This window comes from Telopea speciosissima, chromosome 6 (genome assembly GCF_018873765.1).
Source record: "Telopea speciosissima isolate NSW1024214 ecotype Mountain lineage chromosome 6, Tspe_v1, whole genome shotgun sequence".
Classification (NCBI taxonomy): Eukaryota; Viridiplantae; Streptophyta; class Magnoliopsida; order Proteales; family Proteaceae; genus Telopea; species Telopea speciosissima.
The window spans coordinates 52,157,451-52,185,284 of record NC_057921.1 but is presented as its reverse complement, the minus strand read 5'-3'; the positions used below and the strand labels follow the sequence as shown (position 1 = coordinate 52,185,284).

Genomic DNA, 27,834 nt, shown 5'->3' with positions numbered 1-27,834 from the left:
AGCAAAGGCAGCAAGCATAAAGCTGAAGTTTTATTAATCAAAATTCGTGTACAATGCTTGCCTCTCTTACAAACTTATATAGAAGACTCAAAAATAGACTTAGACACTAAAAAAGAATGGCCTAACCCTATCCTTAATCTATTAGTTAACTTAAACTGACTAGGAAACTGAAATAGACTCAAATAGAGTCTTAATCCAGTCCAACTAAACAACTAAAAGAAAAACTAATAAAATCACTTAAATTGAACCATTGGTTGAACCGGTTCAATTTGAAACACCAAATAAAAAGCTAAGTATGAGAGCTAATCCCATATGCAACCTATTTATCCATATTTTAGACCCATAAAAGTGGTCTATTACATTAAAAACCCATGGGATCAAAGGCCCAAGATTTATGTAACCTAACCCTAGACTTATTCCTAAAGAAATAAGCTCATTTCGATGATGAATCTGCATAAAAAATAGTATAGTGATACTTGCCAAACTCACAAGCTTCACATTCAAGATGGGAAATAGACTTGCAACTAGGTACCAAATGTTATAGCTTGGAGAGAGAAGGTTGACTCAGCCGATAATGCCAATGCAATAGGGTAACAACAATAGAGGTAGCAGATGTTGCGGTAGATGACGAGGCAACATCAAAATAGTATAAGCCATTCCGTTCATGTCTGTCACTAGTCCTCATCTTTGTCTTGAGATCCTGAAATACAATGAGAAGGATGAAATGTAATGGAGCAATTAAGTTGTTTAATCAATTGACACATATAAGAGATTAAGAGGCAATTTGGGAACATGAAGAATTGAAGATAATGAAAGTGTAGATGAAAGCAGAACAACACCATGACTAGTAACACTGGTAAAGGATCAATTGGCAAGAATAACTTGTGATAGAAATTCAGATTGCTGAAATGAAGAGAACAAGTTAGGCTTACCAGTCATATGTGAGGACACGCCTGAGTCAATGATCTAGGGAATAGAAGATGAGGAGGTGAAACATGTAGGTGTACCTGAAAGTGCTAACGTAGCAGTGGATGTAGTAGAGGATGTCTCAAGTTGTTGAACACGTTTCAAAAATTGATTGATCACATCAGTATGGGATGATACCAGGTGTAGGACCATGATTAGTGTTAGTAGGGGGCACCGCTTCAGCATTCTCATAAAAAATAGTAGTATTTGGAAACTGTTGTTATACCTATTGAGTTTCTTCATCCAACATTTATCAATAGTGTGACTGGGATGGCCACAATTAGTACACCAACGAACAACAAGATCAGTAGGTGGATTACCATGCCACGCCCACGACCTCTACCAGAGACACTACCACAACCACAACCACGGCCACCATTGTTAACAACAAAGGCCGAATTATCCTTGGAGGGAGTGGATTCAGGTTTGACCAAAGAAGGAGACACAACTTGTTGAATTCTGCAATAAGCCTCATTGATAGAGGGGATCTTCTTACTAGCCAGTATTTGACTCTTGACAGGTTGAAGATTGGAGTTCAATCTAGATAGAAACTTAGCCACAATAAACTCAACAAGTTTAGATTTGAGAACATTGATGTCAGTGGAGAGTGGCGGATAGGCATTGAGTTCCTCCCACATGCCTTTAAGGGTACTATAGTAGTTGTCAATGGATTTTCCATTTTGCTTGAAGGAGAAAAACTTATTTTACAGATCATATATCCTTGATATATTTTTTGTCTTCAGAAAACACTCCTTGAGTTCATCCCAGACACCCTTTGTAGTCTTATGAACCATCACATTGGCAGCGACATAGGTTTCCATGCTATTTCAAAGCCAACAAAGTATAGTTTTATTCTGAGGTTGCCAATCCTTGGAATTATCAACAGTGGGAGCCGGTGGAGTCATAGTTAAATAGTCCATCTTACGTTTAGCTATGTTATAGACTTTGGCAGCCTGTGCCCAGAGAAGATAATTGGAAGTAGTCATGATCTGGACATTAATATTGTCCATTGGAGGTTTGGACTCTGCCACGAGGATGTAAACAGAAGGACAGGAGCAAATAAACCACTAGAAGGTAATATAATAGTGAGCCGATGAAGGGGTTAATCACCAGTAATAAAGGAACCGATGGCAAACCTGAAACCCAAAAATTTAGATATTAAATAGCAACAGATAAAGAGGCACCAGATGATCTTCAAATTGCAATCAAAACAAGCTGTCGAGAGAGACGATATTGCCCTAAAGAAGTGCTGAGACTGGATATGATCAGATGAAGATACAAAGAAGACATCAAAACTGCCAACATAGAGTACCACCAGCCTGTTGAAGAAATTTCTATTTGCAGCAAAACTAGGGCTCAGATCAGGCCCAAATTGAGGTAAAAGAAGCAGCTCTAGATGACCTTTAAAAGCCTCAAAAGATCAACCAGATCTGCAAAACAAATCTGATGTAATATCAGAAATAGGTTCCGCCAGAAAAAAATATATCTCAAACTGCACTGGTAATATGAAAACTTCAATTACTTGACATCCAGAACTCAAATCAGTACCATATGGGTATTGAAGGACTTGTATAAGAGGGACTTCAGTGCCCCAAAAGATCAGTGTAACATGATGAATGGATTAGGAGTAATCAAGGATTCAAATTACTCCAAAAGTCTCCCAAAACAAGGTACCGCGAGCATCATACTATAAGCATCCATGAATAATGATTTTGGGGGGGGGGGGGATCTTCATAGCAATAGGGAACCGTAGTTTTTCATTATGTTGTTAAGTAGGGTTTCAGACAAAATAAACATACAGCATTGGTTGTTGTGGACCATAAAAGGAAAACCCAAGAAGAACTCTTAAATTTTAAAGAAGATGTGAGAGGCAGTGGATCTTAATCCTCTGATACCATGTGGCAAAACCAGAGCACTAATCAACCAGCAGCACTAATGAAGAGAAGAAAGATGACTCCATTTTTGGTATGATGATTAGGCATCACTTAACAAACATGTTAGTGTATATTTCCCATGGTTCAAAAACTCGGTTTTGGTATTGGTTTCGCTCGGCCAAAAAATCGAGTTGGACCGAGATCTCGGTGAGTTGGTGTATGTTTTTTTGTTTTTGAACTCGGTTAATGGTTTCGGTGGGTTTTTAAAAGTTGGTATACAGCCTATTTTGGGCTATTTAAACACTATGACACTATCAAATTTTGACAAATCAAAGTCCGAATAGGAGTTTGACTTAGTGGGAAACTAGGACAGACACTTACTGATGCTATAAACCATAACATGAACTTATTTATGTCTAATATCATTTAAGTAAATATTTTTCATTTACTTAAGATATTATCCATAAAGAAGCAAATACTCCTCTATTTGAATCCAATAAAAATAGTTAAAAAATAAAATTCTAAAAGGATAAAAAGTTAACCCTCCAATACAAGAACAAAAACTGGATTTTCTGCGGTAGCCGGTAGGTGCAATTTTCAACTTTCTAATGCTGGAGTTTTTTTTACAAATCTAAAAATTCGATAAATCTTAATATGGTAAAACATTGCTAAAAACCAAAAGTGCGGTAAAATATTCATTTGTTTTGATGTCCAAAAAAATATTTTTATTCAAAGTGATTTTGATAGCATTCGCGCACACTAAATTAAGTTTGACGGGTACATAACTCCTTCAATATAAATCAGATTTAAGCAATCTTGGACTTGTTGGAAAGCTTTCAATGTTTTACCATATTAAGATTTATGGAATTTTTAGATTTGAGAAAAACTCCAACATTATAAAGTTGAAAATTGCACCTACTGCTGAAAATCTAATTTTTGTTCTTGAACTGGGGGGGTTGACTTTTATCCTTTTGGAATTTGATTTTTTAATTATTTTTTATTGGATTCAAATAGGGAGTATTTGCTTATTTATGAATAACATCTTAAGTAAATGAATTTACTTAAATGATATTAGGCATAAACAAGTGTCTGTCCTACTTTCAGGCATAAATAAGTATACCAAGGTTTGCATAAATAGGTGTCTATATACCAAGGATTCCCACCGAGATATCGGCCGAGACATTGTAACTCTTCATTTCGCCTTCAATCTTGTCTCGGTTTTTTCAAAAATCGAGATTCTTGAACTATGATTATTTCCATATCAGCACACATTCATAAAATTGCACAAAACATAGTTTGTCGTATACATTGTAAAGCAACTGGAATGTTCATCAATAACATGCTTTGATCATCCAAACTAGTATATGTCATTTTACACTAATTACTGAATCTCCAGGATTGAACCCAGGCCATGTTAAGCCTGTTTAAACTAGAAATGGGCCATATTAGGCCTGGTTCTTGGACTTGCTATGCTGTTTAGTCTTTATTTCAGCATCAAGCAGTAGTTATGTTGCCAAAAACAAATCTTATGAGTTTGCTGCTTACTCAGCTAAATTTATGCATACCTGACCAAAAGTTTTATTCCAGAAGTTGTTCTTCGAATGAGCATGACTCAATATTAGTTTCTAAAACAAAAACAAAAGATGGGCCTAATTTATGGTACTTTGACATTAGTCTTGTTGCAGAAAGCTCTTGATCCGCCAGATTCTGAAGTTGTTGAAGACGCACTAAGTTTGCTGTTCACATCAATGCATTGGAAAGATCATACTCTCATAGAGTTCGGCATGAGCCAACATTTTATGGACAGCTGCTTTGCAGTTTGTGTTTGTCTTTTGATGCGTCTGTCCTCATACTCAAGTTTGGAGATATTGGACTGCTCCGAGAAGGCATTCTGATTGGCATAATGATGAACACACAGCCTCTTCCCATTCATCATCCTTTCGGGCAGGAAGATTTGGTATTTTCTATTGAGTGCGTTGACCATGTTGTATTTTTGTTGTCCATGGTGGTCAAACAGTCTCTTTTTTCCTGATTGTTTCTGTTTGCTAGTTTTCTGCGTATGTAGACAACTACTTTGATGGGAATAGTGACAACATGGTCCTTGGGAAAAAGGAAGTTGTCTTCATGGGGAACCTCTGCGCGTATGAGTTTTGGCAACGTGTTTTCAAGGTAAACTCTCATCTTTTGCCATAAGGTAAGCATGAATCATCTCTTGGGAGGAGGGGGGTTCTTCTGGGAAAGAGGGGTGGGGAAGCTTTTAGGTTTTTCAATGTTATTTGTATTCATATTTCAGTTTGCTCACATTTCTGGGTTGTGCTTTTCTAACTATAGCTTAGAATATTTGCTTTCTGAGGCAACTTATAAAGTTTGATGAGTCAAAAGCCACTCAAATTCAGTTCCCTAAGCTCGAGAAGGAATGGTGCTCTTTCCACAATCTTGTGCGGTCATCTCTACAACATATCTCAGAAATATATATGCTTTTTCTAAACATTACTGAGAGACGTTTTGTATATGAAATATGTTCTGAAACTTCTGGTTGTCTTTCCCTGCAGACGAAGATGTATTGAACTCAATGCACCGGTTCCGCCCCAAATTTCTGTCTACATCTAATGGACTACCTTCTTATTATGATCCCTATGAAATTGAACACACATGCCTCATTCAATCTCATTCAAATGGAGACACAGATGAATTGGCTATTGGTGATGAACATCCTGATTCAACTATTGAAACAAGGAACTGCATTGCTGTACCATTTGTTTCTCCCAAACAATTTCAAGCTGAAGCTGTTGCTGAAGAGCTGGTGGAAAGTATCAAAGAGGTATCGTCTGTTGTGTTATCTATTACGTCTTGTGGTAACAATATTGTGGCCATTAATAATAATTGCCTTTTCCCTTGCGTTTGTTCTCAACAGATACGAGTTAACCATTCAGAAGACACTTCAGTGGATATGCTTAAACATTTGGATGATGTGGACTCTGTCATTAGTCAAGCTTCTCTATGCAAATTCTTCATTAATGGATCATGCAACAAAGGCAGCCAATGTTCCTTCTCCCATTCCCTACAAGCCAAAAGGCCTACATGCAAGTTTTTCTTATCCTTTCAGGTACATAACCTTCCTGGGTCCAATGTTGTACTGCATACCTCCTGTTCTGGAGAGTGGGGGAAGTGTGTTCTTACACTTCCTGCCAATCCTCCTAAAACTCGTTTCTGATTTTTCACATTAAACATACTGGATTTGGGTTGCTCATTCCTTCACCAATTTAGGGCTGACCTCAACCACCTAAACCTGCCAAGTGTCTCTCTCTCTCCCTCTGTAAAGTCCTACCTGCTTTCCTATATTCTGGTGAGAATGTCTCAATCATACTGATGTATCAGATTTGGATTGCACATTTTCTCATTCATTCACTGACTGGAGGCCTAAAAGCACCCATCTAATCATGCCAAAATTTCAACCATTCTGGCAGGCCAAGTCTTCATAAAAGAGTGGGCAGTTGAGGATTAAATTGGGACAATACCTTAAACTAATTGCCAGCCCTTGCTTGAAAATGTATATCTGGTTCTTTGTAGTATTTGTGTGGTTTACGAATATAAACCATAGATTATTAGCTTGACTTGTCTTTTATCATGGTTGGTACAAATTTCATTGATGTTTGCTCCTCTTCCTAAAGGTCAAGAAGTTCCACTTGGTTCCCTTCTCAAAACTTTAAACTGAAATTCAGTTAGGGGCTTGTTGATTTTTGCATCCCCATTTCTTGTACTGATCATTCACCGAAATAAATTTACAAGAAACACCTAGTTTCACACATGTTTAGTAGCCCTATTTCATCCTGTTATTTGATGCTTTCAATCCTGAAACCGGCAAACTCTTTCTTCGCTTCTAGTACACTCTTTAAACCTTGACATTTTCTGCTTTCTTATAACTTCTTAGGGGATATTAGGAAGAACCATTTTGCAGTCCAAGAATGCCATCTTGTTGCAGTAATGAAATAAAAGAAGAATATCATGAATGGTAGAAGCATTCTATTCTTCTATTTGCAGTTGTTCCTTATGGCTTCATGGGAATCCAGGTTGACCTAAATTGTTATAGGTGATCATATGCATTATACATAGCATACTAACAAATTTTGTGTCGATTATGTTATGCATTATGATTACAAATATATTGTTCATAGTTTTGTATGTATATTTCTGTTGGACCTGATAGAATTCTCCCTTAAGCTGATATGCAAGCTATGCAGGGCAAGTCATTCTTGTTCAGTTTAATTCTAACCTTTAATCAATGTGGCTGGGCAGGGATGTCGTAATGGGAATTCATGTTTCTTTTCTCATGACCTCGGCTCTTCCATTTCATCATTTAGCAGTCCGAGTTTATGTTTGCCGGAAGATGAAATCGCTGATGCCACTTTGCTTCTGCGTCTTTTACCCACAGCTCCTGATGAATGCATTCTTATCTTGGATGATACTGATTTTCATTTCTCCTCCAATCTATATCTCCACTGTGGTTCAAGCACGATAATTAGCACAACATGTCTGCCTTACACCTCCATATTTGATCCCTCACTGGAAAATATCAGAATACTGTGGGGCCTGAGTCATCAGTATCATACTATAATCTCAGAGGCTACTGAGAACCCCATCCCATGGGAAGAAGTGCAGTGTGTAATGTGGTTTGCTAATTTTTCTGAACAGAAGGGCCTTTTGCAGAGGTTTTTTGAATATCTTTCTGTTAGGATTTTGGCAGACACCTTGTATGGACTGCGGGTGGTCCTTACAATGAACAGTATGAGATTTTCACATCTACAGGTATGGAAGGTGGTGGCTAAATTTCTCTTGCTTTGAGTGCTTGCATACTATGAGTAGTTGCTTAAAGTAAATCATGTTACTAGAAAACCTGGATATGCACAGCCGCACAGGTTGAAAGGATGGAATTGTTGACAATAAATATTGTTGGACCATTTGCCTGATTGTAGCAAAACTATATGTTCTGGGAACAGGCCCATGCATGCATGAGGTACATGTGCTTATAAATGTTGTTGGACCATTCCTCGATGGTAGCTGGGGCAAAAACTTTTGGTGAGCAATCATATGCATTCCTTTGGAAGAAGAAACCATGGAAACATTAACAATACATCATATAGTTAGGATAACCAAACTGTTTAGCAACTTTTGGTCCCATGGTGTCCCGAAGGGAGGGGTGTTCCAAGGGTTTAAAACTCGGTCTCGACTGGGTCGAGTTTTCCGAGATCTCGAGATCTCGCCGAGATATCGGCGAGACAGTGTATTTTTTTTTATTTTTTTTTATATGTTTCGGTGGGCATATGGCCATAGTTGGCTCCAAAACTTTAAGGTAAGTTTGTTTTAGGCTTAATAAACTTATTTAAAGGTTCAAACTAGGAAAAAAAAAAAAAAAAAACACCCAATTTGGTGTTTTAGATTTACACCCTTGGTTGGCAGTAAAGGTCAAACCCTTGATGTAATATTGCCCATTCTACACATTGTTTGAATGATATGAGATATAATTGGCAAGGATTACCAAAAAAAGAAGAGCCATAATTGGCAAGTAAAACAAGTAAATTGTGCACATAATATTGAATAATTATAAGAAATAGTTAAAGACTTAAAGTTTCAACTACAAACACAAGATACAATTAAGTGTTCATAATGCATATTACATAGACACCCAACCTAAGCACAATGAATAATACATAAGTCATAGACACCTTACTACTTAGTCTTCCACGTCTTAACTCACAAGTCCCAACAATACAATACTATGACTCTTTGAGTACTGAGGAGGTCGAGATTCTCGAAATATTTTAGATTTCACTGAGATTCTCGAAATATTCGAAATATTGGTCAAGGTTTTTGAGTTTTTACAATTTTTTGTTATTTCGTATAATAACTCGTCTCAAGAAGCTCGAGTTTCTTGAGTTTTCCGAGATCTCGGCGGCGGGATTTTGAACTATAGGGTGTTCTGATTCACGTGCACGTGTGCCACATGAAATGGAATTGGCTGCTCCATGTTTAATTGGGTACCTAAACTATCCTATAAATAGTAAAGATGTTCTTGGTCTTACAGATTCACTAAAAGTGGTTCCATTTGTTTCTCTCAATTCATAAAGACCATTTTGGCTTAACAGCTTCAGGAAGTGTTTGATGTTTTTTGTCTTTGCCTAGTAAACTGCAAACTACACATGTCTAATGTTTTGCATGTTTTTTGTTCACTTGATTAACCTTTTGCTAGTTTGATCCTATTATTGTGTCGGATGATAATTTTCAACTTCTTGACAGACTGTTGGTCAGGTTGGATGTTTGTGGCAACAGGTGACATTGATCACTAAACTAGTTATGTCAAGAATGGTTGTTAATGGTGTGTTTATTGTTGATTTAGGTGGAAAAGTTAGCAAGCGATTGCTTCTTTTTCTTGACGGAGTTATTCCCATTTGATACATCAAGCTTTGGGGGAGTTCTCAGACACATTTGCATCTAAGAATCCAATGATGGTATCAAGACCTGTCTCATATGTTTTTGATCTTTACCCACCCACTGACATCCAATTTGGAGATTATGCAACCACTCTAAGTAAGTGTCTACACAATTAATTGTAAACCAGTTTGAAAGTTTGATCTTGTATGTTCATAAGATCAGAAGAGAGATTCTGGTGGAAATTTATAAATATTTGTGGATCATTCTGCCCAGATTCGTAGTGTGATTTTAACTCTTTTTTTTTTTTTTTTTTTTTTTTTTTTTTAAAGTTTGGCTGAGGTTGTACCAGAACTTCTAACAGAGTGAGTCTCTGTAGATTAATAGCAGTCAAAGCTATCAAGCACAAGATCTCACCAGATCTATGCCAAGATACGCTCAAAAATGAATTTGAATTTGGTACCAAACCAAATTATTATAAGAAACATAAAGAGAAGACCAAACGGTTTTCTAACAGGAGATATAGATGGAAACCCTTTACACCTAAGGATTTTTCATCACAGAAAAAAGATAAAACGTTTACCAAAAAAAGGTCTGATACTTTAATCAGTGTTTTTTTTTTTTTTTTGTGGGTACAACTCTGATCAGTGTTGATGTAAAGGGTTTTCAGTGTGCTTACTATTACATATGGATTCCATGGTGCAGTTGGTAGTTTTACACAGGCCATCAAGAAAAGAAGACTTTATAGTGTTATGCTAATTAGAAATTTTTGCATGGATCAGGGTATGGCTATATGTTACAGATCCGAATTTTGCAGATCTAATTATTCTGTGGAACATAAATTATCATTAACAAGAGTAACGTAATGTTAGTATGATCTTAGAGGATGATGTAAACACTTCTATTTTTGATGAACTTTCTTTTTTATACACATTTTTAAAAAAAAAAAAAATTCAAGAGATACATAAAAAGGATCCATGTATTGGACGTATAGTTTTGTACTTTTGTATGTACAATCGTCCATCTTAATGATCCTGTTCTTGCATCCATATCTGTTGCCTTTACATGTTTCATTTGAACACAATTCTTCTTCATCTCGTCTTTTAAAATCTCCTTTCCCCTACGACTTTTGCAAAGAGGTTGTTGTTTCCAGACTCGAACCAGTGACCACTTGGTCACAATAGAGCAGGACCTTTACTGTTGCACCAAGGCCATACGAAAATGAATTAGGGAAAATTATTAGATTACCTAACATTGGGTTTGGGTTTATAAAATTAACCACTCAATAGTTATATTAACGAAACTAGTCAGATTGGGTTTGAATATTATAAAAAGGACTTTGAGTTTTCCTCCACCCACGGTGAATGAGATCCCATTTCTCGCAACGCGGAAGGGGGTATCGGGAGAACTTTTTGGGAATATACTAAAACTCTATAGGTGTTTGTGAACCTAGGATGGTCGGTGAACCATCCTCCAAGGGTGGAGGGAAACTTAGTCCTTAAAAAAAATACCCAAAATAGTACCCCACGGCCCCCACCGTCAGCCCACATATTTTTTGACATTTTTGTCCATACCTCTTCCTCCCCTCGATCATCCTATAACCGCCCTCACTCCCTTTCCCTGTGAGCTCGTTTAACACTTGCAACCCTCTCTCTCTCGTCAAACCCCATTTCCTTCTCACCACTCTGTTCTCTGATTCCCTCCCATCCTCCCTGTAATAACCATAATCTACTCCTAACTTGTCTGAATCAGAAATCTCAAACCCAGCTCACCTCAACTCTCCGTCTCCGTCCTGATCAGTGATCTGTTCCGTTTAATGAGGAACCAGCGGTGGTTTGTTTGGGTTCTGTACAACCTGAATGCAAAATTCATCGACAGTGCCTTGTCGGCATCACAATGGTATGGATGAGAGTCATGTACTGGTTGCCCTTTCCGATTGAGCTTGTCTTCGTGGCTTCTAGGATGGCGATATTGGCCGTTATGAACTTGAGCTTGAAATAGGACCGCCACCTCCTGCTGCTACCCCTGCGTGCCAAGTGCCAACCCCGTTTGTCCGATCATCTGAACCTCTCTCAACACCACTAAACCCCTTTGAACCCCCGCAAATACCTATTGAATCCTTGAACATCCAGCAATATCCCATCCCTGCGACCTGCTCATCCAACCCTCAATCACCACCTAATCTTTGAAGCCCGACTGTCATTCTTATCCCTGTTGGAACTCAACTCCCAACCCCCTATAATCACCCCCTGCAACTCCCTTCCACCATGACCACATCCTAGCTGCGGCCCAACATCCACGTTAAAAACAGAAATTGGCTTGAATCTTCAAGGTGCGTTATAGCGTCGCTTTGCTTAAAACGAAATTCGTCCCTATTTCTTGTATGCAAATAGGTTGCAGACAAATTGTCTTCCAAGATACAATGAAACCCAAATTTGTTGATTATCTTGGCTGCGTATTGCACAAACGGAGCTAAGATCGATGCTTGAAAACCGAGAAATTTGTTTCTTGCAATAAAACATATTCTCTGTTTCCAATGTGGGACTATTTCCAATGCCATTATGTTGAAAAACCTCCAACAATCCATGCACTACCAGCCGTGCGACCCCCTGAACATCTCGCAACACTATTCCCATGATCCGCTCCATCACTGCAAGTCATGTTCACCACCGCCACCACCTATTCTCAGCGACTTAGCCCATCCCGCAAGTAACCCACCATCGACGACCTTCAACCCCTCTCATTTTTACGTCCTGTAACTCAATCTTCTTTCGGCGACAATCTACATCCTACATCACTTGAACCCAATAATAACCCCCACAACATCCCCTGCACCCGCAATCTCCCCTCAACAAACCTAACAGAAGGAAGAGGGGGAAAAGACGAGGGGTAAAAATGTAAAAAAAACATAGTTGGGTGAGAGAGGGAGACTGTTCTAGCTAGTTATAAGTAAACACTAGTGGGTAATTTTGTAAACCAATCTTACCCAAAAAAAAATTTGTAAACCAAAAACCAATGTTAGTTAATCTAGTAATGGAGTTGGGTTGGCGTACCCTAGGACCTTTATCCCCTCCTGTTACAGCACGGTGTTGTACGCATCGTGCGGTAACAGCAGAGGCCATGTGGCACAGTGGGTCCCACATGGTGCACATGGCTTCTGCTGTTACCGCATGATGCACTACAACATCGTTCTGTAACAGGAGGGGATAAAAATTCGCTTACCCTATCCCTACATTCATCATTGTCCTCTCAGGTGTCTGTCTGGTACAGTTGTCCGATTCCTCTCATAAGGGGGCGGAAATGATGACGTAATCCCTGGCTCGAAAAAACTGCCTAAGTAAGGTTAAGTCATCATTTCTGCCCCTTATGAGAGGAACCGGATAACCATATCGGGCAGTGAACCTGAAAGGAAAAAAATTCATCCCTACATCCATGTATTATTCTCTTTTCCTCATATTCTAGAACCTTTTGAATCTTCAAAGCGTATTCAGATTTTTTTCTAGATATCTCTAAACAAATACGGATATCCCTAAACGGATACAGATGTAGATTGAATTCAAATTTTCGGTTATCCATTTACATCCTTATTAACATGTGATAATTTCAAAGATTTTTATCCTCTCAAGTTCCCTATCTCCCAATTCATCTCAAGCACCCCCCTTAAAAAACCGACACATAGCAGCTTTTAATTTGATGGTCAGATTTTAATTTTGATCATTCACCCACCCAACCCAGTAGGTGAATGATAAGGATCATTTTTTTTACCAAACCAATATGGTACTTATAACTGCAATCTGCTTAATTCTCATTGTTCTAATTTGAGTAGGACATATCAAAAGATCACTAACCACATCATGATGGGCTGTTGGTCTTCTCGTTTTAAATTTTTTGGGTTTTATAGAATTACATAACATTTTATCAAATAATTTTTTTGAGGCCGAAGCCAAAGGCCTTCTAAAAGGGATAATAGTAACATTTAATTTAGGATGGACTAATCTTCATACCTGGAATGTCTCATAGGAATTACAAGATATGTTACGAGAGGCATCCATGGTCTTGGACATCCTGTTAACTCGTATCTCACTTTTCTGTTCATCCTTCAAGACAAATTGTCGTAAATTATCCTTTTTGACCAGAGATGTAAACAAATTGGATTTGGTTCGGCTAGTGCTATACCCGTATCTGCATCCGCATCCGCATCCGCATCCGATTAGCTTTCGGACGGATTCGGATAGTGCTAAACGAATACAAACATGGATACGAAATGGATATTTTATCCGTTTACATGTAAATATAACTTTTCAGATAGTTATAGCCTATTCGTATCCGCATCTGTATAGCTTTCGGACAGATTCGGATAGTGCTAAACAAATATGGCAATGGATTTCGGCTATTCATTTACATCCCTACTTTCGACCTCTAGGGATTAGAACGATGTAATTAATATTTTATCTTAATGTATTTTTTCTTGTTCATAAAAAAAACCCATGTAAAATTTTTCAGTCCAAAGAAAAAAAACATCTTTCATTTTGTTGTCCGAAGTTCGGAACCAGAAGGTGACCTGATTGTATCGGCTATGATATGACCGATACAGGTACCGATACCGATACCGATCACATTGGTTGTGTCTTCACAATTTAAAAGATGAGTTAGAGTGGAAACTGGAAAGACCAGACGACGCCAAAGCTCTATGGATGGAGTAACGGACGGTGGACAAAGATTCTATTTCTTGCCAGCCAACCAACCAGGCAACCATCATCAATTGTAATCATACAATAACTCGTTTGGGGCTACGAGGTGACAGAGACAGTCTCACGGAGTCAATTCACACAGTGTCACACTGTCACACACGCTGCGCTCAACGAGTGGATAATAGTGATCGTCAATTACAACACAAATTCCCCCCAAAAAAACCTCTCAACAATTCAGTTCAGACACTCCCTTAAGATCTCTTCCCCGAATTGATGAAACCCTAAAATTCTAGTTATTGTTATTCTCTTTTTAACGATCGAAACAGAAAAAGAAAAAAAAAATGTTATCTAAATTCCCACAACAGCGATGACACACAAATCCTCCCTGAATTCTCGCTATGCCTTGGAATCCTGCACTTTCCAGTTCCACAGCTGGAGGCCTTTTCAGTCCCAAAATCTTTCCAAAACCCTTGAACCTGATCTCTACACTACCAAACCCTCCTCTACCACCACTCCCAATGGCGTTTTTCACAGCAACAGGCCTTGCCTCTCCAACCGCGCCACCAGTTTCTCTGTTGACAGTCTAGACATGTCCAAACTGCGTTTGTTGGAAGAAGAGAGGATGCCCAGGGCTCCTCACAAGAGAGACAGCTTCGGCTGGATCGCTAGGAAGCGGAGGCGGCGCGGCTCTCGATCCGTCCCTGGCCGGAGTAGTGACAAGAGTGGGACTCGTCGTTGCTGCTCGGTTGGGGCGTCTGCAGCTTACGCTACTTGTTCCGATTTTCCTATTGCCGCCGGCACGGATTCCAGTGGGGAGTTGTTCGTGAGTAATGGGAATGCCAGTTGGGCGTCGGATGTTAGTGAAGCTAATAAGCATTCCAGAAGGGATGGGACTGGGAAGGATATTGGGAGTGGAGAGAGGGACAATTTGGGTTCTGGGTCTTGGCAAGCTGGAGTTTTTGAATCTCAAGGCAACGAATCAGGTTATGGGAGTGAACCGGGTTACAGAGGGGATGCAGAATTCGGCTACGGTGATGAGCTCGACGAGGAAGAAGACGACGGCCGGCCTTTTTCTTGGGGAAATCGATTTGGTGGTACTTAACTTTCAACTGTTTCCATTCCTTCACTTTGGTATTTTAATTCAATAAGTAATCGGTATTTTCTTTTTTCCTTTGTTTAAAGGATCGTTTCCTGTTCGGGCATAGATTGTAATTCCTCCCCAACTCCTGACCTTCTGTTGTTTAAACTTATCGGATGCATAAGAAAACGTTGATTGGAGCCCCGCATGTCTCAGATAAATTTTCTTCATTCCCTATTTCCTTGGGAGTGCAATCGAATAGGATCAAGCATGGAAGTGACCATAGTATGAGTTTGTCTGAGTTACTTTTGTGTAAAAATCATTGACAGGAATCTAAAAGAGGAGAGTGGAATGGAATAGGATCAATAAAGGGCGTAACCATATCATGAGTTTATCTGAAGATGAAATACTTCTGTATTAAAACCATTAGCAGCTGAAAGAGGAGAGTATGGTTTCCCTTGATTTATCTATTTCTTTGGGAGTGGAATGGAATAGGATCAATTATGGAAGTGACCTAATTATGAGTTTGTCTAAAGATGAAATACTTTTGTGTGAAAATGATTTGGAAGTTAGCCAGTGATTGTTTTGTAGAGTGGAGATGGCTTTGACTCAGTTCCAGACCATACCAGAACATGCTTAAGAAGCAAGCGTCTTAAATTATGATGCAGTCAACGTGAAGTATAGACCACCATTTATTTTTTACAAAGAAAGGGGTTGAAAGACAGTTTAAATCCTTTATATACACTGGTGTTTGGTTTAATGTTCCAAGGAGAACAAGAAAAATCTAATGTGTCATTGGGGTTTACTTTTAGTATCATAGGTTATATCACATGAAGTAGAAATTTTTATAAAATTAGTTTCTTTCATAAACTAGGTGTTCTATCAAAACTAATGAACTTATTTTACTTATGTATTTTTCATAACATAGCTATCTTTTCCTTGAGAGTTAAGAAGATAGAATTAACTGTATAAGGATCTTCAGGGAAATTGATTACTTTGGTCTTGAAATTTGTTGTTCGTTTATTTTGTGCAACCTAGTTTGTGGAGTCTTACCAAGTATCCTGTGTTCCTTTTTTTTCCTTTTGTAGTCAAAATTGATCATGAGAACTTTGGTTTTACAGATGTTTCTCTTTATGACATCCTACTATTTAAGGTCAGCACTCAGCAAGGATCTTGTCCTGCCATTAGTTTGATACTTTTATCCATTCAGTTCACACCAAATAGTGGGGATAAGACTCCTCCTGTGATGTTCTTGAGTTATACTGGTGAAAGGAGTATGAAATAATTTGATTGTCACTATTTTCAATTTCTTTGACATCCATGGAAATGAGGAAGCTCCTCTTCTGTACTGACATAATCTGTTCCACATAGATTTGTAAAAACTAACAAGAGCATGGAAATCATAGATTCCCTCCCCCCCACCCCCCCCCCCCCCCCTCCAAAAAAAAAGATGCAGTAGGAAGTTACAGATTGTGTTTGGTTTGAAAAAGTCATAATAGAATCAGAAGATGATACTTTAATCCATTTTCTTCTATCTGTGGTATTCTTTGGTGCTTCACCTCATTCAGAAAAAGTTAAATTCATTCGTTGATAAATGAATTGCTTGCCAATTGTTCATAGAGGTTTCCAATCTTTACTGTTTATATCAAATGAAATATAAGTTCATCCTTTTAAGAGTAATGTATTGTGACATTGTTGACTATGTGGACCATACTTTCAATTTGATGTTCAATACTTCTGCATGAACCATCATGGTGAACCTAACTGGAGGGTAAAACCAAGCATTAGTTTTGCAATTTCATTGGTGTTATATCTTAAGAGGGCGGGCCTTGGTGCAACGGTAAGGTTGCTCCATTGTGACCAAGTGGTCCCGGGTTCAAGTCTGGGAACAGCCTGTGCGAAAGCAGGGGTAAGGCTGCGTACAGATTTTTATCTGCTCCATTTCTGACATCCTCCATTTTGCTCCATTTCCCCCTTAGATGGTTGACACAAGGCATGTTTAATTCCGATGGTCAAAAATAAAAATAATTCAAAACCCAACCAACCCAGCAACTCTCGGAGACGGCAACCACCGCTGCGGCGACCCAACCCTCCTCTCCTCTCTCAATCTCTCGCTGCCGGAGAACCCATCAGAAAGGTTAAGGGTTCTTAAGAAATCTTCTCCTTGTTCTGTTCTTGGGTTTCTAGTGTCGAGCTCAGTAGTCTCATTAACTATGTTCATTGAGAGTCCTAACGTTAAATACACATACAATGAGATTCAATCTGTGTATAGCTATGAGACCACTAAGCTTGTTAACGAGAACACGAACGGTACCTACCAATGGATTGTCAAGCTTAAGACTGTTCAATACGATTTCAAGACTGATACTCGTGTTCCTAAGCTAGGGTTAGCTACTGAATTCCCTCACTCTGTTTCATGCTATTCGTTAATGGAAATCAATTAAATTGTAACACAGTAAGAAAACACATGCTTTTGACATGTAATGACAGAGATTTGAAGGACATACTAGTTGTAATGACAAAGATTTCAAGGAAGAGATAGGAAGGAGAGAGAGAGAGAGATTGAGATTAGATAAGCACAGCTTGCAATTTCCTTTATTTTATTGAGGTTAATGGTGAGAAACTTTTCTGCTCTCACACCGTAACAGCGAACCTCTTATGTCCTTCGTTATATTATTTCTTGGATTAATGCGGGCCAAAGAGAGTTTTTTTTTTGTTTCCTGTTATCATCAGAGCTTGTTATTTGTTAACCCAAATCTGAATCTATTCCTTTAGTGTTTTCTTTGCTGCTCTGATCTGGGATACGTTAAATCTGATTTCTTGGTTTCTTTTCCACAATCTTCTTAGCACTAAAGATACGATCTATCTTGTAGGTGGTTTTTGATTCGCTAGAGAAGTTGGTTTGCTGGTTGATGAAAAGTAGGAATTTAAGAAAGGGGTGAAAAAGAGCAGGTGATGATAGAACAGACAGGGAGAGAGAGGAGAGTGATTAGGTTAGAGTTGGAGGGAGGCGAGAGATGGGGGCTGGGTTTGAAAATCATGGTTAGAATTGGATTGGTTGAGTTTTGAATTATCTTTATTTTTGACCATCAGATTTAAAAATTCCATGTGTCAACCATCTAAGGGGGAAATGGAGCAGATAAAAATCCGGCTGCGTACATTATGACCCTCCCCAAACCCCACAGTGGCGGGAGCCTCGGGCACTGGGTATGCCCTAATGCCCTATATTGGTGTTATATCTTAAAAGTTATTAGAAGGGGTGTGTGTCCAATATAGAGTTAGATTCAAAACCATTTGCAGTTATGAGTTATGACTGGCCACGAGGACTCACGATATCTTGGCCACTCAAATATAGTATAACATGACTTAGAACCTTCCATAGGACTACTGCATGGAGCACTTTTTAGTATTATTGTTCATTGCTATTTTCATCATTATTATGTTATATTTTATCCAAATGTAAACAGGTCTTGCTGTCAGAGATATTGTGGGGTTATGCCTGTGGATATTAACTATTAAGCGTATAATAAACAAACAATAGATTTTTCTGTTGAACTTAGATATGAAGTATCATTCTCCATTCATAATTATACCATACCTAATATGCCATGTACATACATAGTTTGTACATGCTCATAGATCTTGCATTTCCATCTATACAGGCAATTTCTTGATTTGGTTATACTCTTCTTTTGCCTTGCATTATTTGTTGCAAGCTGAGCCCGAAGGTGTTGTCAGGTTGGCTGCCAAAAAAAGAACATCTGCCAGTTCCTTTTCGTGAATCCTGAGTCAATGTTATATGCTCATTCTTAATAGACTGGATGGCAGAAACTGATCATGTAGCTGACCTTAAATATTGGAAAAGAGGCTCAAATAATCATGGTGTTAAGAAGTATATATTTCCAGATAAATCTATCTATATGTTGATAGACAGATGTTTAGTGCATGAGTTCTTTCATTTAGACAATTCTATTATATTCCATAAGTGGTTCCTGAAATCATTAGACAACCTGATAACATGGACTGTCATGAAGCCTCCAGAAAGCTGAGCTAAAAGTCTAAATTTCAAACTTCTATACACCAGCGTCTGGGAATTGAGTCATTTTCACCATTTGATGCCACCTCTGTATAAGGGCATTATCTCCTAAGTTGGCAAAGGTTTTTAGTTGACTTCATCATCATATTGCTCGACATTTGAGCACAGTGTGAATGCTGATCAGTGCAGTGTCCATGCAATTTCACCATGGGGAGATAAATTTCCATGATTTAACTGTGGGACATTTGGTAGCCCAGATCTTCTCTGATTTAATTTGATTAGACTAGCCATTTTGCTCAAGTCTTGTCGCTTTTTCTCCTTCAGATACTGATCGTAATATGGAGATGGTTGGGGTGAACACATTTTCAGAGCAAAAAGCTTATCACAGGTGTAGGCGTAAGAAGCAAGATTGGAGGGAGACTCAGCTGCTAAGGTGATCGATACTGTTTCCTAACGTATATGATTAAATTGTAACTTTATATCCAGTATTTGCTGTTCATTCAGCTGAAATTATTGGATTCTGGTCAGTGACACTTTATTGGACTTATGTTTAGGTCTGTACAATGTCTTCTTTCATTGATGTGGCATTTTGGTGGTTCCTCCCCACCCCTTTTTCTCCCATGATATTTGTATAGGACTTTAACCATAAGTGCTATTGTACATTTTGGATAAGGAAAGAAATAGAATAACTGAAGAAATCAAAGAGCTATCCCTAATGGGCCTTTTCCCTTTTGTGCATGGTGATGATGGGCATATGTAGATCAACCATATTTTCCATTGCAAGGCTGATGAGTTGGTGTATAGGTCAGTAAGAAAGCATGGGTTGGCTCTGCCTGAAGGAACCTGATTAACTGAGTGTGGCCCTGCCATTTGGGAATTTGCATGCTGGTACTCAGGTTGGTTTGGATGTTTAACAGGGATGAGTGGGGTCAGATATGCATGCTTCTCTTGTATGATTGGCCCCAGCTTCCTCGTTTAATTTATTTATTTACACTGGGTTACCGGTCCTATTAATCTCACTGATAAACCCCCTGAAAGTGATGATGTATGAACTGACTTCAATCTGTTCTAATGTTTTTGTTTGGATACATGGGAGGTGCTATCATGATTTGATGAAACACTTGCAGCTTGGGGGTTGATCAATGGTTGGAACTTGAATTATTTTGGATCAAGTTTGTTGCATCAATAATTAGTGTGAGGGAGGTCAGACTGAAGACTCAGGAATGGTTGCATATGTTAAGAGCTTAATTCCAAGGATTGATGGACGAGAGATTCATGCGCTTTGATAACAGTCTCTTGCCGGAAACAACTGTGGCGAAGAGAACTGGACAATGAAGATGGCAGCTGCAGATAAAGTTGATTATTACCCTCTTCTTCCTCATCTCTATTAACAGCAAGTAATATCCTTCAACTCATGCATCGTTTAGGAGCTGGGTTCTCGGCTTCCTGCTTCTTTGGGCCATGTGGATGGCTAGAGAGAGGGTTTTGTGTGGAAGCCTTTTTCTCAAGTTTTGATCTTTTGATGTAATGGAAGTTTTAAATAAAGCTTCTTATTCTTCCAAATGGTTTTTGTTGTTTTACAAGAGATCATTGCCTGGTTGTGTAGTCCCTGCACCAGCACATGGGCCAAAGAGAGCATGTGCAAAGCAAGAACATCAACATGTGGCAGAATTTTTTATTTGAAGGAGGGTTGGGCAGTAATTTTGCACACTCCTGTGTCTAGATGTAGAGGCCACACGTCTAGACAGTATTTCCCCTTTATTTATAGGGGAAAAAAAAGTTGGGAAGCAGTTTTCTGTACAGGAGTGTGGTCTACGCCAGCACTCCCATGTGTCAATCTCTCTCCTCCTTAAAACAAGAGGGCAGAGGTGTCTTTTCACATTGGGAGGAGAGAGATAGACTCATGGGAGTGCTGGCGTAAGCCACACTCCCGGACAGAAAACTTTTTCCTAAAAAAAGTTACTTGGTCTCTTTTTCCCCCATGCACGGGGGATGACAAAATGATCACCCCATCCCCATGTTGAATGCCTGAGCAGGCACTTCCATTGGCCACTCGTTTTTATATTTTATTTTTTAAGATGGAGCTAATAAGCAAGTAGAAAACATTTTAAATTTCGAAAAAGGAGACAAGTTTCCTGGTGGGCGGATCAGGTAATTGACAATATGGTTTGGATCACATAGGACAGAAAACATTTTAAATTTGAAAAATGGAACAAGATCCCCATTATTTATCAAATGATCGATAATACCTTTCCTTTTATTTTTTCTCTTTCTATTTTACCCTTTAAAGTGTATCTTTGCTCAATTGGTCGTGCATAAAACCACTCCCCTTGAAAATAGTGTTCTTATTCGGACCACCTATTGATCTTCAAAATTCACACAATTAATACACTAGTCTTTTTCTAGCATTGAGCAGCTTCATGGCCTAAGCCAGAGTGTCTTAGCTTCATACGGTTCAACAGTTCTTGTTTTCTAAACCAGGTTTTCCTCACCCTATGCTTATGGGGTGAACGAGCAGGACCTTTATCCCATGAGGTTCGTTGACTGATAGGGTTGTGCGGTTCCTCTCATAGGGGTTTGAAATGATCATTCCATTCCTTGATCGAACACACTGTCCGGGTGGGATCCACTCCCCTTTTATTAAAGGTACTAGGGAACCGTACCGGGCAGGGGAATGACAAGTGATAGAAATTCAAACGCAAGCATCGATGGTCATCATTTGATAAGATTTGGTTTTGTTTTACCGAAGCAATGACGTCAGACGCAATTGGAAAGCCGCCAATCCTCTTTTCAAGATATCTCTATTTTAGAGATAATTTAGGAGATAATAATAATCTCATGACCTTTTCATTCAAAATCACTATTAAATAAGGCTGCCAAGGCTAGCTGTTACATAACTGGATACAACTAACCCACTATCGTATGGTTATAACCCCACTCTTACACCAATTCTACTTGATAACTACTCCACATCATCACTACTCTATAACTACTAATAACCCTAAACCGATATTAATAACCTAACCTGATGCACGTAACATCATTGTGCTTGGATGGGTGGGTTTTGTTGACTGTGAAGGGTATTTCAGAACGAGGAGGGGAGGGGAGGGGATGGGAGGGGAGGGCCGGAGGGGTGGGGCAAGTAACAATGATGGTAGGTGATTCCTTCATCATGGGTCAGAGTTTTAGGTATTGATATGATACCTAAAGGTGTTATTTTTAAACTTACAATTAATTCCGATTGATATTGTCCAATACATATTGGTATCGACTCTGACCAATACCAGATCCAATATTGTGAATAGTAGACATACTTGTAAATCAAAAATCAATTTCTTTCCCATGAAATTTTCCTTTACCCATGGGATCTGACCTAGAAGGGTATTTCGGACCTTCATCAATAGAGGGGAGTTAATTTCAACAGGACTGATTGGTTAAAAAGAAGGAATTATGGTCGTTGACTCGTAATCCCGGAATCAATTTCCTCAATTCCATCTAATTAGGGGGGGTTGAATGACCACTCTACCCCCTGCTTGAACATACAGCCTAGGTGGGGTCCACCTCCCCTTATTAGAAAGAATTGAGGGAATTGATGGACAGGCAAATAGAGGAGATAATTTTCCGGTATGATGCTTGCATGGTTTTAAAACCAAGAATGGATGAGGAATCGATCCCTGAAGATTCTTGATTTAGATTGGATTGGAACCGGTCCATTTAACCTTAGAATCAGCTTGATGCGGCAAAAATTGGGGAAATCTTGGCATGAATATTCTGATTCATAACGCCCAAAATCGGAATTGATCCCGATCCAATGCACTGATTTTTGAAACCCTGGATGCTTGTCCTGGATATTGGAACTTACAAGTTCCATACCAGGCCCGATAAACTCCTAAACCGATTGTATTTTAGGCGCTTAATCGGACCCTGGCTCATTTACAGACAAAAAACAAACGATTCACCAAGAGAGAGAGAGAGAGAGAGGGAGATGGGAGGAGGAAGAGCGGAAGTACTGAACGCATACAGAGCGTTGCTTCGAGCAACTCGGAAATCATTTGCTGGTGACACGCTGATGTTGACCGAGTCGTCAATTGAGGTCAGGAACAAATTCGAGGAGAACCGGAACGTTACATCCGAAGCTGAGATAAAGAAGCTCCTTGACGACGCTCGTGATGCTTCGGATTTCATCTCCACCATGATCGTCCAGGCCAAACTCAACCCCTCCGGTGGCGGTTACGGTAAATTAATTTTTTTCTCCCCCATCTTCTCACTTTGACACATACAGAACTTTTATTATCTCTATCGTTCATGGCCTTTTTCGATATATAATTTCGTTGGTTCGAGTCTGTTTACCATGCGCATCATATGTTTGATCAACTTCCTCGTCAATTCCATCTACTGTATTTGAATGGTTTCAGTTTTCTTGTTATTAACAATCTTTGATAAGCAAGATAAGAGGAATGTTGAAACTACCTGATTAATTTATTGGTATTTCTCCAGATACCACAAAGAATGAATCTTGGGTTCATTTAGAGTATCTTTTTTTGTGGGTTATAGAACAGTTACGAGAAAGATATTTCAGAACTGAAAATTGCTTTTCATTAATGAATTGGCAGTGACCCACCAACGATTACCCGGATCCTTTACAATGTCTTTTACACCCCCCCCCCCTCCCCCTCCAAAAAAAAGGATCCTTTACAATGTGTTGCCCCCTTGCAATTTGGTTCTTTTTTAGTATCCCCGGGGTGGAGAAACTGAAAGTGGGTGCGGCTTGGGAGATTTATTAGAATTGGATGCTAGATATAACTACTAGGTCATGATGCATTGTTATGGCAAATGAAGGATCAGATAAAGTCCGGCTAAATGGAAGAGTTTTGCTAGGAAGGGTCTTTTTTTTTTTTTTTGGTAAAAATAGGAAGGGTCCATTGAAATTGCTAAAGAAGTTTACCTGAAATAACAGCTAGAACACCATCCAATTGAGGCCCATGTTTTAGGATTTGCTTCTGTGGGAGAGGTTCCTCCTTTGCTTTTGGAGTTTTTGGGTGTAATTTTAGGCCAAACTGACAAGCCATGGTTCTATTTCTTTGGGTAAACAGTAAAGTAAGCGACAGTGGTCAAAAGTGAAAGGAAATCGACATTCTTTTTTTTTTTTTGGGGGGGGGGGGGGGACTTGTTACATCCGAACAAAGTTGCTGTCTTCTTCTTTTTCATTTCATTCCTTAAGCAATGAAATTTTTGTTTTTCAATTCACTCCACCAAATGGGGCCTTGATAAGTAACCTCAGAAATGACCACTGCTGGTCTTTGGTCGTGGAAGCAGCGGTGCCTTTGCACCCTTTACAGCAATCTCATCTCTTCCTTTAATAGCACTTCCTCCACATAATGGACTCTGATTATCTCTAAGATCATACCCAATTTTGAATTATGGAGTTTTTCAGTGTAGCGGAGATAAGGATGTTTAGATGGATTAGTGGAACAACTAGGCAGGATAAAGTAAGGAATGATCCTATTAGAGGTGATTTGGGAGTTTCTCTGATACATGATATGCTATGAGAAAGTCGTTTGAGGTGGCATGGCCATATTCAACGGGGGCCTTTGGATGATCTAGTAAGGAGGAGTGATTTGATTCCGATTAAAGGAACTAAAAGAGCCAGGGGCAGACCTAAAATGACCTTAAGAGAAGTGTTGAGGAATGACATGCATAGCTTAGGCTTTGTAACAAGTATGACCTCGAATAGAGCTGATTGGAGGGCAAGAATCCATGTAGCCGACCCCATTTAGTTGGGATAAGGCTAGGTTGTTGTTGTTTTTGTTGTTGGAAGTCCCTTTATAGGCCTTCAATATGTTATTAAAAGCTTAAGTGTACATATTGGTCAAATTGAACTTGTTGGATTCCACACTTTACAATTTAAACTGTTAGTTGGATTTCCCATGGGATGAATCCTGGTCTCACAGGGGATTTCTCCTGTGCCAGAAGATAGTCTAGTTGGCCATCCTAGTGACTCAACCTGCATATTCAACTTGTAATTGATTATCCTAGTGGTAGTTTCCTCACACTCCTAAGTTTCCCTGTGCATTGGGAGGGCCATTGATAGGTTCGTAGATTGATTTCGTTTCCCTATCTTGGTGGATAAGATAGATCAAAAGAAGAGAGAGAAATTGTAGGCAAATTCCAGATACGTTCTTCATTGCTACTTGTTAATTAATAGGCTGCATAATGGAGGCAATCGTTACACAACTTACACATCATCCCTACAATTTAGTTACAACTTCTGTCCATTCTACCACTACTCATTGTACTACACTAACTTCTCCCATGATAACAACACTACTTGCATATACTAATCACAAGGAAACTAACCCATAGCTACTTAATTTCTTATGCCTGACGTGCCTAACATAGGTGCACATAAAAATTCTCTCCTCCTTGAAATTGTCTTCGTCCTCAAGGACAAACCAAAGTAGCCGTTGTTATTGGGAAGGCGATACAGTATCACTTGACTTGTTGGACCAGCATGATAGGCTTTGGAGACCCAATCCCAGACGGAACCAGTCCAACCCGGGTTTTTGGTCCACTAAGGATTGGAAGTAATTTATTTATTTAAGTCTTTTATTTGTTGAATACATAGGAATTGGATAGAATTTGAATTGCAAGTTATTTCAGTTTTAGAGTCTAACTAGGAGTCCTTGAGTCTTTGGTTTTGTATTTGGTTTTTTCTCTTTAAATGCTTGCATTGTAACCAACGTTGAAGACAGATTGAATAGTGAATATTGAAATTGTTGGTGCTCAACTATGTGTGAGTTTGTGCATGAGATCCCTTCCCCTTCCCCTGCTACAATTTCTTCTCAGATTTTTCCCCTATTCCCTACCGGCCCTCCACCAAAAGGTTTGGTCAAATGATTGAAGGATCTCTTCCTCTTGGAATTGTTCTTGAAAAGCACATGTGCGCTAGAATGGTGGAAAAACAGGAACTCACTCTCACCTTCCTTGCCAATAAATGCTGACAATCCACCAAGTCTTGAATTCACAACAACAGAATTTGTAAGAGCTCCACCAAGGGTCTTCTTAAATGCAGTGCTTTTGCAAGGGAAACTCTACCAACAGTTGGAACAAAGTCAATTAAAATCTCCCCAAAGCACACAAGAAGTGAGCCATTCTGTGGGGTTCCGGTTCGCACGTCTATAGGAAGAGATTCGGTTCACCATTAATGCCACTGGAATGGAGAAGTTCTAGCTTGTCCAGTTTGGGTAGCACTGGAGTCTGGAAAGGAGTGTCTGGCCTGAATAGACTCATTTTGACCATTGAAGCCGGCTACCAACTGCTCAAGGTAGGGAAACATCTGCTCAAGTTGAGTGAACATCACCCATAGTTTCTCTTGTCCGATGACAAGGGATGCCACATTTGCCTCCAACTTACTAAGTCTTTGCTCCTCCGCCATGTCTGGCCCTGATACCAAGCTGATAGACTCGTAGATTGATTTTGTTTCCCTTTCTTGGTGGATAAGATAGATCAGAAGAAAAGAGAGAAATTGTGGGGATTTAGGCTTTACGGAGGAAGTGCGGCCTCCTCTAAGAGATTTTTTTGCAAATTCCAGATACCTTCTTGATTGCTAGTTACTAATTAATAGGCTGGGTAATGGAGGCAACCATTACACAACTTGCCCATCATCCGTACTATTTAGTTACAACTCCCTCCACTCTACAACTACTCATTGTACTACACTAACTTCTCCAACACTAACACCACTACTGGCATATACTAATCATAAGGAAACTAACCCATTCCTACTTAACTTCTTATGCATTATGTGCCTAACATAGGTGCACGTAACAGCCATGGATAAAGCTTTCTTTTATGTTGTAGTCTTTGAAAGGTTAAATATGAGTGTTATTTTCATAGTTTATGCTTGTGTTTGATTTGCTTTAGGATGATCCGTTCCTATTACTACAGCTATTGATGTTCCATTTCTAATAACGTTCCTGACCATCCCAAACAAATATTTATGTTGCAGTGATAAAGCCTGAGAAAGAGCATGCTGGAGCAACATTTGAGATTCCTTCCGAGGAGATTCTCCGAAAGCCTGTATGAGAGAAGAAATGGACGGACTGTGAAGCATTCATGCTTCAGGTTTTGGGCATTGTGTGCTAAATGATGACTTTATTTATTTTGGGGTTTGTTAAGAAGCCCTGAATGTGGTAGTGTCTTCTTATTTGGATTTTGAGGCATATATCAACGGAAGTTGTTGACCAACTGTTGTTCCATAGGTTTTAGAAGTAGGAGGGTTTTTAATCTTTCCACTCATAAGAAATCATTACTAGCAAGATTGAAGTAACACAATGTTTAATCACACACTTGAGATTCAAAGGCTTGATGTGATTTTAAGAAGGAATGTCTTACATTTGAATGCAATCTAGTCATAAGTGTCACAATTATCCAACTCAAAAGAGAAGAAATAATGTTCAAGATTGATAACACAGGTAGTCCTCTCATGCCCTCCTGAATATTTTCGTAGTCACAGATGCAAGGAACATGGATTTTGATGGTCTGCCAAACCATCAATTATATTTATTAGGTCTGGTTCCAGCTTTCTGGTTACAGTTGTGGCGATTGAATCTCATTCTTTTGTGCCATTCTCACCTGTATCTTCCATACAAGATGGAAATTATGAATGTTTTCTTTGTTAATTTCATGACCATCTGCTAGAAGATCTAGGGAAGTTCGGATTTTGACTGAAACCTTTGCAAGTAAACTTTCTATTCCTCTTAA

General features: G+C 39.1%; 2 protein-coding genes across 3 annotated transcripts; both read left to right on the top strand.

The window, feature by feature from the left end:
* Window positions 1–970: 970 nt before the first annotated feature.
* LOC122664260 (mitochondrial zinc maintenance protein 1, mitochondrial-like) lies at window positions 971–27,363 on the top strand. The gene is made up of 3 exons (XM_043860007.1): window positions 971–988; window positions 23,035–23,306; window positions 27,080–27,363. Exons 1-3 carry the CDS (start codon window positions 981–983, stop codon window positions 27,154–27,156), a joined length of 357 nt encoding a protein of 118 aa, XP_043715942.1. The 5' UTR covers window positions 971–980; the 3' UTR covers window positions 27,157–27,363.
* Window positions 14,274–19,809, top strand: LOC122664259. Of its 2 annotated transcripts, none has more exons than XM_043860005.1 (2): window positions 14,274–15,051; window positions 19,396–19,809. In XM_043860005.1, exons 1-2 carry the CDS (start codon window positions 14,325–14,327, stop codon window positions 19,506–19,508), a joined length of 840 nt encoding a protein of 279 aa, XP_043715940.1. In that variant the 5' UTR covers window positions 14,274–14,324; the 3' UTR covers window positions 19,509–19,809. The 2 variants fall into 2 exon arrangements, with proteins under 2 accessions (XP_043715940.1, XP_043715941.1); XM_043860006.1 differs by having other exon boundaries at window positions 14,274–15,088; window positions 19,396–19,525.
* Window positions 27,364–27,834: the final 471 nt, after the last annotated feature.